The sequence below is a fragment of the Rhizophagus irregularis genome, chromosome 20 (genome assembly GCF_026210795.1).
Source record: "Rhizophagus irregularis chromosome 20, complete sequence".
In the NCBI taxonomy this organism is placed as follows: Eukaryota; Fungi; Glomeromycota; class Glomeromycetes; order Glomerales; family Glomeraceae; genus Rhizophagus; species Rhizophagus irregularis.
The window spans coordinates 1,059,553-1,075,930 of record NC_089448.1 but is presented as its reverse complement, the minus strand read 5'-3'; the positions used below and the strand labels follow the sequence as shown (position 1 = coordinate 1,075,930).

Genomic DNA, 16,378 nt, shown 5'->3' with positions numbered 1-16,378 from the left:
TTGCCAATACCAGAAGTACTAATAGAAAACAGAATTAAGTGATACTTCGTTATTGATTTAAAAAATAGAATTCCACAATATAAAACGTGACTCAGTTCACAGTATCATAAGATCAGTAACTGCGGTTAATTTTTCTATGACTACACAAACAAAATTTAGAAGTAATATCTCTGATCGCTGATTTAATAGAAGCTAAAGAAGCGAACATTTTTATAGACAAATTGTACTACATATGATGCCATATAATATTTAGTAACGTGATATTCTAACACTTGTCCCGAGTGTCATGTGAAGTTGACGTACTTGTAATCATAATATTAATAAATCGAAAAGAATCGTTTCGAACACATTGAACACATTTGCGAAATCGCTTTTTCAAAAATACACAATTATAAAGTAACACAAACCAGTTATATTTATTTTTTCGTTCTCTGTTAGCTCGTTGATGGAAGCTGAAGTGTTAATAATGATATCTCGAGTCTTACGGTAGATTATGTCATGAGCAATTGAGCATCGATAGAAATGAGACAGATTATTGGAAGTCAAGAACTATTTAATGAGCACTTATTATGTCCAGGGCGTTTTCATACAGTATCACTACTATTATATAGTAAGTTGTGTTATTGGTTACTTATGCAGTTAAAAGGGCTTCGAAAAACTATTCACATGAACTCATTTGTCTTACGTCGTCTTGTTATTCGCAATAATAAAACACACCTATGAAAATTAGCGTTAAACAGTGTTAGTTTTAAACCGAATAACTTTTTTAAGCAGATCACTCATGGGTAAGTATTTGTAATAGAAATATGAAACTTTGACTTACGTGGAATTATTGCAAAAGGATTTATCCGGGCATTTGTGGTTCACACGAACGTTCAACGGTATTCTGTCGAATAACTACTAGCTCAGGATGTTTGTTAGTCATATACAAAGGGCTACTGATGTTGCACAACGAAAATACATAATACGTATTACTTAATAGAAATCGATCTTTTATTTTGCTGTCTATAGTCTCTATAGTAACTAAAAAGTTTAAGATAAAAAAATGATGGGTATCCTATTTAAATAGGACAACAGTTATGATAACGAAAATCTAAAAGGTATATGAAATAATCTAATATAATTGACTAATCTTGCTTAAATTAATTTGACAGGAGTGATCATTCCCATTTTCTTCGCTTCCAGAGACAATAGATACATTATTACTTTTAGAATCAATACTATTAAGCACTGAATTCACTTGAGAAATATTTGGCCGTTCATCCGGTTCTTGTTCCCAGCATTCTATTCAGATAGATTAAGATTAGATCACAACGAGAAGAAAAATAAAGATAACACCAAAGCCAAAGGAATCACTATTCCGAAACTAACTTAACACTTACTTTGATAAAGTTCAATAAATTTAACGTTCGTGTTCGGAACAGGTTCTTCTCTCACGCCATTAAGTATTTTAAACGTAATATGGTCATCATCGAGTCCATTAAAAGGTGATTTATAACTACTCAACTCCCAGAATAAAACTCCTATACTATATACATCAGATTTCTCGTTTAGCTTGTATGGAAGTCTTTGATCGAGCAACTTACGGTATTACACCATATACTCCAGTATTATTACGATCCTTTCCTTTTTCAAATGAAAGTCCAAAATCTGCTAATTTTATCGTATCTTTATGTATTAAGATATTATTGGAATGCTAAAAAAAAGAAAGTGTCAATTACGCATTATGGTGAATAAAATTTACAAATATACAGTACTTACAAGATCCCCATGTACTATTCCCTTATCATCATGTAACCATAAAACGGCACTTGCGATTTCTTTTGCGAACCTTAGTTGATTCTTCCAATAAATAGTATTCTTCCTTAAATGATCTTTTAGTGTTCCACCGTCTGCACATTCAAGAACAAGTGAATATTCTTTTTTGTCTAAGTTCGTAACTCCATGTAATCGAATAATATTCTGATGTCCATCCGCCAAGTGCGTTAAATAAACCTAGAAATGAAATAAGCTTTGTATAATTTATAGTTATATAAAAAAACAGTTATCAGTAACACACCTCTTCGTTGCTGACAAACGTTTTGATTGCATATACTGTTGACGTATTCTTCCAATTTGCGGCGTAAACAGAAGCGGATCCTCCAGAGCCGATAACATCATAACAAATAAGGTGCTGAGAGTCATAGTAGCCAATCGCTTTGTTTTCCAGTAACACCTTTATTCTATTGCCATAACAATCTTTGATTTGTGACTATAATGAGGTAATTGGGCGTTTGTATAGATATATGCACATTGGCGTTGTATAGATATATTCGTATAATAGTAAAAGCAAAAATTTTAACCCCCCCCATATATGGAAGTTTAGCAAATTAGTTTCTTGGGGTAAAAAAAAACCATTTTGATATAAATACGGCTTGATGTTAAATGTGGCGCAGTTTCTTGTCGTTAAATGTGGCGCAGTTTCTTGTCCTGTCAAAAAATGTCTCCTTAAAAATGTTTTTGTATTGTCTTAAAATAAAAGGAATAAATACGAATATATGTTTTTTACCGTTTTCTTGAGCTGGAGTGATAGGTAATACTTTACACAGTGATGCTAAAACAATAAGTTATTAGCTAGGTTTAGAACTTCAGTTCTTTTTTTTTGAAATGTACTGTAGAAGGTAAATTACAACAAATGGCCCAACTCAATTGACAACGGAAGAAATATAATTTAACGAGAGTTGGAAAAGTTATATTCCTTGTGAATAGCATTTATCTGACTGTGTAATACCCCTGCATCTAAATTCTTTAATGTTGTAGTATGTACAACGTTACGAGTATACATTACAAGTAGCTAGTTATTATTTGTTAGTCTAAATAAAATAACTTTTAAGTAATGACCACACTTTTATGGAATTTCTATTCTAGACAACTGTGACCCATGGGTCACGGTCTCGTTGTTGAGCAAATTACTATTGTACTACGTGTGTATGCCTTATATTCTTACTAATATTTCACAGTAAAATCACGTGTTACTGCGCAATAGAGAATATACGTGGAAGTTGACGTAATCTCTCATGTAGTCCACTAATATTCTTCTCCGCAGTTGATATTGTTACCTATTCCATTTGTAGTCGGCTTAATTTCTTCGAAAATAAACCGTTCTACTTCTCTATCAAATAAAAGTAGGCATGCGTAATAGTTTTTAGGGTAACAATAGTAAATATATGCAGTGTTGGGTTTTGGACTTGTCCAATTGGTTTTTTTAATTGGACAATTTTGGACTGTCCAAAACCAGTTTTGAACATAGTTTTGGACATAGTTTTGGACAGTTTAAAACTGCTCAAGAGTCCTAATATTCATCAACTGAAACTAAAAATAAAATAAAAATATGTTAAAAAAGTAAATATTTAATATTAATTAAATGATAAAAATTAATGTAAAATCAAATAATATTAAAAATTAATATTTAAAGATTTTTGAAGTAATTTAATAATTGAACTAGAATTAAAATTAGCCAAAATTAGTCATAATTCTGGCCAAAATTAAATTTTTTGTCATGTGATCTGTCCAAAACCTGTCCAATGAAAAAAAGGTTTTGGGTTTGGACAAGTTTTGGACAGGTTTTGGACAAATGTCCAAAACGTCCAATTGTCCAATTGCCCAACACTGAATATATGGGTGGGACATTACATGAAGAACTAAAAAATCTGGATTACTGATATGATGTTATGCAGTTAATTGTAATCATGTGAAACTTTTCAATGATGACGTTATAGTTACCCCACTCGTTGAGTGGCACAAACAGTCAGTGGAAATAAAACGTAATATTTATTCCTTTTGTAATGCAAGAATAACACCATAGCTTTTTCGATACCCAATGAAAACAAAAAATTACATAAGAATGGAGTTGGATTGTAAACCTTTTATGCAGTAGACATTTTATTGAGAGGATTCCTAGACTTCGCTTCTTCAAAATTTTGATTATGAGAAATTTGTTCCAGTTTCTTATTACGTAACAGTGTAGATGTCGCTATCGAATTGGATAAATAAAGAAAATTCGTTCCATGTGTAGAAAAATTGGAATCCGAAGGTAACAAACTCGTATATAGAGATTAATACTGTAAGTTCTGTATATGACTCCAAAAAATTAACATGTGAAAGAACTTCAAAATAGCCGGAACACTAATTTTGGTTGAGATGTTTGCAGTTAGTAACAAAACTATTATTAGCATTCCGTGTAATGATAATCTTCCATAATAAGGAAAATGGTAACTGTAACAGACGCAAATGTATCGTTCTTATACCATATGCATGTCGATCTTGACCGCATAATATAAGGTGGTATAAGAAAATAGCACCTGATGGTATAAGAAGATAGTATTTGCGTAACAGACTACCCTTAATGCACAATGCAGGGAGATGATTTTCTGCGTTTCACACTTTCACAGAATCGGCAGTGGCCATTTTTAGATTTTTGGCGTAATGTTAGCTGACATTATTTTGGCCAGACGGTTGAAGAATAGTTGATCTTACGTAATTCTGGCCACTGCGTTACCACAGTCCCTGACACAATGCAAAAATGTTACACGTTGCATTTTACTCGTTTTTTATTTACATAAATAGGTAATATTTTCGCATAACTTGTTACACATATGATATTTATACATTGGACAATACCATAGTTATCTACTGCGGAGAACACATGACACTCTACACATTGTTCAGAGTATCACGTGGTTCTGTTTACTGCGGGGATAAATATTAGTGGACGACTTCGATTTGATTTACTAATCTTGCGTGCTTTTTCGAAGCAAGTCTTCTGTCATTTTTCAGAAAGATGTTCTCTGATCTCTTCATTAACGAACATTTTAGAAGTCTGCTTTGGATGAAGACTTTTGTAATAAATTACGACAATTTTTGTAGTAATTCCCATCCAGACTCGAATATATCATTGGATTGGATACAAGACAGGCGAACCATACGTTTTATACAGATCTTATTTGCAGGATATAAAGGGAATGACACTCCATAACCAAAAAATTGTTAGATAATTCACATGGATCTTATCCAGTTACACCAGTAGACAATGAACGCCATGTAATTCTAAGGATAGGCTAAGTTGTTGAGTGCCACTTGAAATACTATACTTCCCTTTGTTGGAAATTGCATCAAAATTTTATGTATTACGTAAAAAAATCTATCTATATTTTCGTTTATAGAAATAAAATGTTCGTGTAAAAATTACAAACAAAAAGAATAAAACCCTAAAAGTAGCATATAAATAATCTAAATTCGTAACAATGCATATTCAATCACTATCTGACAAGCATAAATCCTCCGTTTTTCCGCTTTCTTCACTTTCTTCGCTTTCTTCGGGAGTTGATACATTATTGTTTTCAAGGTTAATAGAATTAAGTTCCGAAATTACTTGGTGGATTTTCGGTCTATTATCTGGTTCGTGTTCCCAGCATTCTAATAAAACAAAGTAAAAATAGATTGTGAAAAAATGTTGCGGTAAAGCATTGTCCCTATTTTATGCTTACTTTGATATAATCTAACAAACAAAACATTCGTGTTATGTATAGGTTCTTCTCTTAAACCATGGAGGATATGGAACCTAAGAGCACAATCGTCTCCTGTCTTATATTTATAAGGCGATTTTCGACTTGTTAACTCCCAGAATAATACTCCTAAGCTGTATATATCAGATTTTTCTGTTATTCGATACGAAGGATTCTCAAAAAATTTAGGGTCCATATAAGGTGTCACGCCATGTGCTCTGGTGTTGTCATCTGATTCTTTTAGATATGAACACCCAAAATCAGCTAATTTTATTGTACCTTTGTGTATTAAGACATTTTTTGGGTGCTAAAAAAAGATATGTTAATTAATGGCCTAGTTCCTCCATATAATTTTAAACAACGGGAATGTACTTACAAGATCACCATGTATGATTCCCTTTTCATCATGTAACCATAAAACCGCACTTGCAATCTCTCTTGCAAGCCTTAATTGATTCTTCCATTCAATAACACTGTTTCTTAAATAATCCTTTAATGTTCCACCATCTGCATATTCAAGAACAAGCGAATATTTTTTTTCACCTAAGAAGTCACAACACGTTAACAAAATACTAAAATTTAGGCACATGTAATCGTTACTTTACTCTACCTTTTAATTTTGTGACTCCACGAAATTGAATGATATTTTCATGAGAATTAGCCCTAATCGTTAAAAACGCCTAGAAAGAAAATAATCTATGAATGATTTATAAATAAGAATATGATTAAGAATATGATTAAGAATATTATTGGTGATTTACCTCTTTGTTATCTACATATTTTTTAATCGCATATATTGTTGACGTATTCTTCCAATTTGTAACATAAACAGAAGCAGATCCTCCAGAGCCAATAATCTTGCGGTTAATGAGATCGTGAGAGTAGTATTGGTTAATTATCTTGTCCCTTAATAATCTATTCAACCTATCGGCATAATACTCTTCCTAATCGGCGTATTGGCGTAACATTATACAAATATGCAAGGAATGTTCCAGTGGAGTGTTCTTGTTAGAAGGAATTTGTCTGTCGTGTAGCGTTAAAAAAAAAACCATTTTGTATAAATATCGCCCTGTTTTCCTTTTATTTGGATTTTATGGCGCAGTTATGGCGCAGTTACAAGGATTGAGCTCTCCGATGTTCCAAGTTACTGAAGTTTTTCGAACGTCAGGTATTATTCATATGAAAGAGAGTGGAGAGATATTTCTAAACCAAAAATAAGAGCAAACAGTATTTTTGTATTGATATAGAACAAGAGAAATGAAGTGTATATTCTTTAGCACTATTTTATACGAAATCTAAAGTTGAAAGTGAATAAATAATAGTTTCCACTGCGACACTAGGTAATAAATAATGCTATATTTCTCTTTTATTTGGTCGTGGGAGTTATGTTTACAACAAATGTCCTGAGATTTTAACTACAGAGAAAGAAGCAACTCGAAAAATAGAAAAATAATCAGTTGATAAGACATTTCTATTGTATACAGTGGTACAAAAAATACGAATATTACTTGTGGTGGGACAGATAAAAATATCATTTATGTAACGTATCATATGTACAACTATTTCGCCTTTTTATATTAACATTTTTTTTCGGGTAAACTTTTCATTCGTGATAAGCCAACACATGGTAGTCGAGCAGTTTTTATAATCAATGTTTCTCTCAAAGCGAACATATGTACTGTGTTCGATGAATGCAATATATAATAAGAATATTTACTTGGAGTAATTCTCGTACTATTATTAGAAACTTAACGTATACGGAAACTATATAGATTTGCGATGTTACTGGAACCAGGAGTATCCCATGGGTGATTCAGTAAAATTTCGGAGTTCGACAGATAGAAAAGTTAACAAATAGGATCAGAGTATTTATTCATAGAATAGTTTCTGATGGAGCCCTGAAATTGCAAACATGAAATGATTCCACATTTACAGTAAGTATTGTACTAGCTTATTGGTATGGCGTCTAGTTTTAAGTGTCTTCTGTTATGTATTCTGTTCCAGAGAGTCATATTTTATTCTCTTCGGTTTGTGCAGGTTCTCACTTAATCACTTTTAATAACTTGTATGCAAGCGATAACTATGCTTTGTGGCTTAGCTTACACGAAATATAGAATGTATATCAATTACCATTACGTGACTACTTTTCTGAACAATTAGCCCTTCATGTGTGATGATGCGAAGGTATGGCTGCTTACAACTTGAATTAACAATTATCAGGTCTGTACAACTTTCGTTTTACAGATATTCTTTTTTTCTTCCAAACCCGTTTATCTCACTCCAACTTGTTTTTATTCGTTTAAGCTAAAACGTTTTATGTTCACACAACAAGTTTGACTGAGATGCTTGCGTTAGCGAAAAAGATTAAGAAAATACTACTATGGATTTTTTACGTAAAGAAGAAGAGTTACAACTCGACGAGATGACTTGAAATTAATTCGCAAGCTAAGTCAAGATTTCTCAAGATACACGAGTGATTTTGAACTAAATGGAGTGGAGTTGGGGGGCTTGCAACAGTTCTTGCGAACATCACAAATGTAAAGAGAAAAAAGTTCGTTGTCCTCGTACAAAATAAAAAGACTTGAGAAGGGTATTCAAAATATGCGCAGAAGATGTGTGAATAACAGACATACCAGAATCTACACCAAGTAAGACTTTTTTGTATATTATCTTGATCGCAGCATTCTTTTGAGACAACATAACTAATACAAGTATTTTACTTATTTATGAAAAGGAATTCATAACATAGATGATGATGACGAGCTTGTTACACCGTATTATGAACTCAGACTAAGCAATATGGGAAGGGCCATTGAGCGATTCGCTGTGAATATATTTCAGTTATCATCCACTCATGTATCCGTATGGTCAAAACTTGTCTGTTATCGGAAAAGGAATTTCACTAAATCTGTAATTCAAAGTAGCTGATGAAGAAAAAATTTGACGTATTGATTACACAATCAAGCATTTAGGAGTTATTTCCAATGCTGCTTTTGGTGAAGAATATGACTTATAATGTGTGGTGTCTTGTCTAAAAAAGCAACCAGCGGACTCAGTCTGTGGAAATGTCACAATAAGAAGGAAAAAACGAGAAATGGCATTTCGTAGACGGTAATTATTTTTAACGTTATACTTTCGATGGAATATGCGAGTCTGTGGAAACATTTAATTCTTTTGTAGTATAAGGAGTTTATTTGAATAACGATTATTTATTATAATGTGTGGTTTACCGGAACATGGACAATAATATGACCGTCTTGCCGCTCAACCACGCTAGTTCAATAAGGAGGTTCTAGGAACCTGGGTTCATAGGGTCGGAGACTGGGCTACACCCAAAATAATGTAAATACGTGTTTATGGATGATATTGTTGATATTAGTGTCTTTCCTTGGCTAGAGAAAAAACTTACTTGGAATAAAGTTCGCATTAAAATACATCTGCAAAAAAAAATGTAACCATTCGTTGATCCAAGATATTCGGAAAGATGCATAGGATATGAATCAACGTGACACTAAGAAGGTAAAATACATCTCGCTATCATCATATGTTTTCATATCATCCAACAATAGATACTGACCGATTTTTTTTTATGTATTTCGTGATCACAATTACAGGTGGGTAATGAACAGAAATATGGCGTGTGAATTTTGTCCACTGTCATATGACATCGATCCCTAAGGGTCCTATGTCATGTGTTCATAGATAACTGAAACACGGAAAATGTAATTTATTATGTATATAGCAAGAAGCTCATTTGACATTTATTTTAATAAACCACAATGGACTAACTATTATGTGAAGAGCAATTTTTATTACATGCTTACAAAGAGCGTAAATATTTGATTTAACCGTATCGATATTAAACAGATTGTAATTTGTTGACATTGGTAATGATTACATTCAATCTTAAGTGTTACTTTGTCTATAACATGTAGAAAAAATCGAATCCATGGATACCCAATGCTGCGTGACAGATTAATACAACATTTTTTACGTTCTTCGGCGGAGTGATCGTATTACAATGTTCATATAAATATCACAAGATGAAAATAAGACAAATAAAGGATCAAAGCTTCCCACTTATAGCATCAAATCAGTAAACTAGTCAATAGAGTTACTAGTAGTAGCGGATTCAGTGCTATTTTGTTCTACCCTTCCTATGAAGGAATCATGTGATACTCTTTTCTATGGCATAGAATGTAACGTGATCCTATCTCCGCAGAAATATTTATTTTGTAAAGCGGCAGCTCATGATCTAGTTATAATGTTTGTTTATTCGTTTGTATCCTATATAAACCATTTACGTGATTACTTGTGTCGATGATTCAGATCCCTTTTGGAGTTAATTATCCCGGTAAAGTAATGTTTGATTATGTAATCACTGGACAAAATGCGAAACATTAATTTTCAGGAAGTAAGTTTCTCGAGAACAGGTTAGGTAGCTTGTTGGCAATTTTTTCGTTAACCTCAGTAATCGTGGAAATTTATCGTTGTTACACAAGAGAAAAAGAATGTTCGATTAGGATAGAATATACATATCACGGGATCAATGCACATGACACTCTGAACATTTGTTAAGGGTATCATGTGATCAGTGTTGCGGTTATATCTTAGGAAGAAGTATTTTACCGGATCATCATGGAGAAAATTATTGTTGCAAGACATTACAGCAAAGGAATAACGTCCATTGGAAATTTGCCGATAATACAGTTTTTCGATTTTTTCTATTGTTGATGGATCATCGGTGATTAAAGAGAAGAGACAATGTATCAACCCAAATGCGATTAGTGATGAATAACTAATAGCAGAACAAAGAGACCGTGACCCAAGGGGTCACAGTTAACATATTCATTACGGTGTAACTATATTTTGTCATATGATAACACTGGTACAAATTATTTTTTTCGGCTAATGATATCCCGGACTATTATAAAAACCGTATTCGATCAATAACGCAGGAGACAAAAAAAAATTATTACCCTCCTGTTTCTCACAAAAATACCTAGGTATGAGCTGGTGCAAAATCCATTTACCCATTAGCTTCTCGACAAGGCGCCTTTGCCAAGAGGCCGACCATAACTTAGAAATACTAAACTGTAAGTGACCGGTATAACAGTTATAGGATCGCCAAATTATGGTTTTTCGGGACACACATTCTATGACTAAAAATGTATAACGAAAATGATCAACTAAAATGTAATAACTAAAAATGTATGACTAAAAATGTATGACTAAAATTGTATGATTAAAATTGTATGACTAAACTTACCTTTAGTCCCGTAATTTAGATGTTCTCGAAATTGACCGATCCTTACAGTAATAACTAGGCGAGATATACCCATCTACCTTGGCCAATTATACTGCCTTGAGTTCCTCAAGTCCGATGTGGCAAGCCCCATCTTTGAGTGACCAGTCAAAACGTCTATGACAAGAAGCATCACATACGAGAAGAAATCAGTTCCAAATGGAACAGCTGCGCAGCTTGATTTCATACTAAGGATTTTTCTTTGTTCAATTACGTTATAAATTTTTTTTGTCTGAAAAAAACTACTAGACTAATATTTGAGAAGATGTATACGGGAAATTATCATTCCAAATTATGACGATTATGAATAGTCACACAGCAAGACAATCTACTTTTGAAGACAATAGATCGTGGAGCGAATCCTTAGTGATAAGTATATCGTATTACCTAATTTCGAAGAAATAGTTAGTTCCACAAAAGTTGTATGCGAACTTAGAATAACAGTTACCAAAATAGTCTTAGACATAATCGTAATTTACCTATTCATGGAATCTTGTCCACTCACTATGATATCGTTTTTCCTTTTTTAGGGTTTATTTGGATACCGATATGAAACACCGAATGTATTACAAAAAATTCGGAAAATATTTACACATATGGCTGACTATCAGATATGGCCGAGGTGCCCAATAAATGGGACGCAGATTTTATATTCGGCTTGTGAATTAGCAGTTAATATTTGTCCGCATTATTAGGTTACATGATAAATCGTATGTATATTGTAATGCAGGGGAATAATTATCATATTTCTCTTAACTAATAAATAACTGTAGAATATTTTTTAAGTCGTGTCTACAAAAAAAAACTGCAATTATTTTGTTTTTACAATGCGTATGATCTTCGGACTAAATCCACAATTTATTGCGTTACAAACATATTAATGATTCTCGTTTTGATTAACATGAGAACAACAGTTCACGTGTTACTATGTCATAATCACCCCAAAGTATTATTCTGTAAGATTTCTAGTATTAGTTAGACAAGGGAACGTTATCCAGTACACCAATAGTTTTTACGCCATGTGACTTAGTTTTCAATCACCATTTTTTACTATTCGTATACAATTAGGAACACATATCATAAGACCTTTGAGCTGACCGTCTTGCCGCTCAACCACGCTGTTAACAGAGGAGGTTCTAGGAACCTAGGTTCATAGGGCAAGACGCTCATGTAGATGATTAATAGACAAGGTGTATAAAAAACAGCCAGTTTACTAATGCATTGCATCATCGTACCATTGGCCAGCTCTTCGGATTACAAAATGAAAAGGAAATGGCTTTGCCATTGAGAACAGAATCTAGACCTTCCCAGGAAGTCCTTGAAATTAGTTTATAGTAGCACTACACCGGTCATTCATACTAGTCAACATAGTGATGTTATCGAATCGACTTAATCTCATCAATATCAATACTTATTAACTTGGGATTCGTTGATCCATACATGCCCTCAGTATCTGCTACCAATTATTTCATTACCACAAAGCATTGTAATATAGTATTTTCCTTCGATTACGTAATAAAACAAGAAGACTGTGACCACCAGGAGAATACATCTTAAAACCTCCACTTCGTACCCGCCAGGTAATTTTATTAGATTGAAGTTCTTATGATAACAGTTAATTTATTTAGTGTTGTCATCATGATAAATTAGTTCTGTTCAGTTCCACTAAACAATCGTCACTTGTTATGTTGATGTTGTTATCGATAACGATCATTTGTTGTTCCTGCCATCTGAGCGTGACTTTGTGCAGTTACACTCTTGTCACCTATATTTGTGAAGCGAATCTATCTTTCAAAATTCTTTGTTCCTCACGCTTTAGCGCCTTACAGGGTAAATTGAGAAGAACATTTCGTATACAATTTGTTTATTATTCAATCACAGAAATTGATATTAGGTTAATGAAAAATAAGCGAGGTCGAGAATACAGAAATACATATACTCTTCTTTCGAATCATTTCATCAGTAACATCAGAAATGATGCCTCTGTATGTATTATTTTTTTATTATATGTTGGAACACTCATACGCTATCAGAAACTAACCAATGATATGTCATACAAAATTCAAAACGATATCCGATATAATCCTTTGTGGAAAAACATGGAACAATAGTTGTTATAAACATAATCAATCGTTAAAATGTGATTTATACATCATTTCGCAATACTCCAAGCAAAGAAAAGTAAAAACTAATAACGTGGAATAACAAGTATAGTAAAAAAAATAACTAACGTTACCTAAATATGTAACTATTACTTCAACAGATGTGACTATTTTTAGTGAGGCTGTGCTTAGAAAGAAACAATAATCGGAGTTAGTTGTACAGTACTTTACGAAGTAGACCAGGATTCCTGTTTCATATAACTTCTATCCAATTATATACACTATGGACATACTTATGTAGGAAGGAGAAACAATGTTCGAATTCCAAATAACTATATCAAAAGGACGTTTCACGTGTCTATGATCAAATTATTTTTTGTCCTCCGTTATCTTCTGCGATCAAACATCACTAGTCGCTCCCTTTCGATTATTCACTTCTTTGAAGGTCCTACGGACTAAATACTTCATCCCCTGTAATCGAGGAATATTACTGTATGTCCTACTGTTTCTTCGATGATAGAACACATCCACTCTCTGTTGTGTTCACTAAATAACCATATCTGATATCAAAATATTTTCGTAATTATTTTGGGCATAATTTTATCTAACTGGTATTACCATTATTCGCTATAACTAACTCCAATTACATTCGTCATTCAGAATGTATAACTACGTTAGACGTAGTAATTGATTATCCAGTATATGTAAAACAAAAAAATATTCTGTTCCGTTGTAGACACAAAAACCCCCTATTTTTTGCATAAAAGATTCTCCTCCATTTTTTGAATACTCGATATCACCCCATTTCATTGATCCAACATTTGTTACTCGTGTCAATTGTTACTTTACACCCATAAACAGAGAATTTATTTCATGTATCTGTTGGCATCTTTTTTCATGGAGGATTGAATTGATATGATTGGCACGGTGGTGTAATTGCTATGACCTTGTGAGGCACGCATCCATATGATCTTGCTTTGTTAGTACTCTGCATACAAATAACATCACAATCAAGTGCAATCATGGAAACTATAATTGTTTCCCAGTTGGTCATTTCGTTTTTATGTAGACAATCTCCAGGCCGAATGTATGGATTATTATGAATCCTCCATCTGAGCGTCTTGCTGCTCAACCACGCTTTTTTATTCCTTTTTTTACTATCCATATACAAGTATATTACTGTAGAAATAATAACAAGACGTATATTAGGAATCTCCATGATTTTTTGAGGAATGAAGAAAATTAGTCCAAGAGACCTTCCAAACTAGAAACGTAGTTTCTAGGACTTCCTCTCGAATTATAAAACATTTGGTTTTATGGGAAGTGGAGCGACCAAGACCCTTTCCATTTTTTACACTTCTATTATGTTGGAGTTGATTCGGTTGCCCCTGTAAAATATGCCTCTTTTCCTTCTTTTCTTTAGTGACACGTGTTCTACCCTGCATTTGTCGTGTGGCATCTGGTTTGATCTTATTCACAATAAAGAAAAACATAACCAAACAGTTTATCGCAGTGGCGTATTGTTTATTAGTCGAAGGCGGATTCTTTTTCGTTGACAACGTTGTAATGGATCCTTCCCTTGGAGTCTCGCTGGAATATGTATTCTCTGGCTGCTCATCGTCACGAGGAGTCTCGTTTTGTGATACTTGCTCCACAGATGAAGAAGTTCGTTGATCAAAGCCATTTTCATGGTAACTAACTGCATTGTGAGGATCTTTAATGTTTGTGTTTTCATGTGTATTAGGTGAAATACTTCGTACACTGTTTGTAGATTGGTCGCAAATATTTTTTGTGTTCCTGTCGGCTATTGGGGTAGAAGGAACAATGCAATCCAAGTCCGGAAACTTTTTAACGAATAATTCGTTCTTGTGAATATCAACGTTTGTTCCTAAGAATGGACTAAAACGAGAAATGTTCTTGTGTAAGGATTCCTTAGGACACGTAGAACCAAATATGGGGACTAGCTGAATAGGGTCATTGTATTGTAGACTAATAAATCGTCCAACCTCTACAGGCAAACTTGAACGAACATGGTAAGTGAACTCCTTAGCCTCTTTGTAGTCTGTAAATGTAAACGATGTGGCTTGTATGTGAAAATCGTTTGTCCAGTAACCATGCCTATTCTGACCGTATTCATCCATGATGACAAAATCTTTCGGAGACTTAGGTACATTCGTTATTCCACTATACCTAATGCGAAACACGACTAGCATCCCATCAAGAATTTGCCTTAGCAAGTTAACTATTTTCGTTCCAGGAAGCTTATTAAGAGAACCAAACTCTACATGTATCCTAGGGAATTGGGGTAGGTCTCCGTACACTACTTCGGAAAAGGATCTTAGAGGTTCGGTTACATTATCGTAGAACTTCCAAAACTCTTCACGTGAATGAAAAGCCCTATACATGTCTGCATTGTGATCCTTAACTACCAATTTCGTAAATAGCTCCTCTTTGTTATATACTTCCTCAACCGATAAATTATGTTGTTTTTGTGACGTTGAAGAGCGATATTTATCTGTTTCGTTTCCCATTCTTTAGTAAAGGTCACTTTAGTTCAAATAAAAAAATCGAACAACTGATACGATGTGGTATAAAGGAAGTGTTTAGGAGAGAATATACGGTATGTTACCATAATATACCTATCATTTCTAATTTTGTAGTGCGTAAGAATCTAATAATATGAAATGATTAACTCTCGGTATCATATATTAATCAATAAACTTAATGCGTGTTTCATACCTGGAATAAGTATAATGTAACAATACGTGTTATTCTGATCTCCCTTTACTTATTGTATAACTACATGCCTACATCTTGGTGGGCCAATACGATTATCTGTAAGACAAGGTCTGACGATATAATGCATGAAGAAAATATTTTGGGCAGAGCCATTAGGAACACATTGCTTCGCAATGCCCTTCAGGCATTTCCTAAGACCTTTGGAGCGTGGTTGAGCGGCAAGACGGTCAGAAAAAAAGCGAACTTTCTCATGTGTCTGATATTTCTAGTCAGAAAAGACAGTTGATAGTTTCTTTCCATATTCACTTTCTATTTTAATGGTATATGTTCATTTACAGATACTTTGTGAGATATTTTTACGAAATAATATATGATTGTTGCGAGTGTTCGAATTATAATATATCTATTATTTTAACTAGTTTGATAAGAAGAAAATTCGTTAACCATGCGCAGAAATTCAGAATCTCGAAATAGATAATATGTATAAACTAATGGTTGTAACTAAAAGTATATCTACGCATATTGCAATATACATCTCTGGTCCACGAAATTTATCCATTTCGAAAACAATTAAAATTTTTTTCCTTGTGGTCGATTAAACTTTTTGTCGTTTGACGTGTTATGCGCAACTTATTTTTTCCCAACAACGAGACCGTGACACCAAGGTCACAGCTGCCTTATTTCGTATA

The 16,378-nt window shown here is 33.4% G+C and overlaps 3 protein-coding genes across 3 annotated transcripts; all 3 read right to left on the bottom strand.

The window, feature by feature from the left end:
* Nucleotides 1-971: 971 nt before the first annotated feature.
* On the bottom strand, nt 972-2,824 carry OCT59_012866 (uncharacterized protein; the record flags this gene model as incomplete). Its single annotated transcript, XM_066140421.1, has 8 exons — nt 972-1,284; nt 1,383-1,528; nt 1,587-1,696; nt 1,762-1,995; nt 2,060-2,222; nt 2,412-2,469; nt 2,549-2,593; nt 2,761-2,824. The coding sequence occupies 8 exons, from the start codon at nt 2,822-2,824 to the stop codon at nt 1,115-1,117; spliced, it is 990 nt and encodes a 329-aa protein (XP_066001304.1). The 3' UTR covers nt 972-1,114.
* A 2,313-nt stretch (nt 2,825-5,137) lies between these two features.
* OCT59_012865 (uncharacterized protein) lies at nt 5,138-6,595 on the bottom strand (the record flags this gene model as incomplete). The annotated part of the gene is made up of 6 exons (XM_066140420.1): nt 5,138-5,454; nt 5,526-5,850; nt 5,920-6,086; nt 6,154-6,223; nt 6,305-6,487; nt 6,593-6,595. The coding sequence occupies 6 exons, from the start codon at nt 6,593-6,595 to the stop codon at nt 5,291-5,293; spliced, it is 912 nt and encodes a 303-aa protein (XP_066001303.1). The 3' UTR covers nt 5,138-5,290.
* Nucleotides 6,596-13,845: 7,250 nt separating this feature from the next.
* On the bottom strand, nt 13,846-15,481 carry OCT59_012864 (uncharacterized protein; the record flags this gene model as incomplete). Its single annotated transcript, XM_025327389.2, has 2 exons — nt 13,846-13,979; nt 14,284-15,481. The coding sequence occupies 2 exons, from the start codon at nt 15,479-15,481 to the stop codon at nt 13,846-13,848; spliced, it is 1,332 nt and encodes a 443-aa protein (XP_025171526.2).
* Nucleotides 15,482-16,378: the final 897 nt, after the last annotated feature.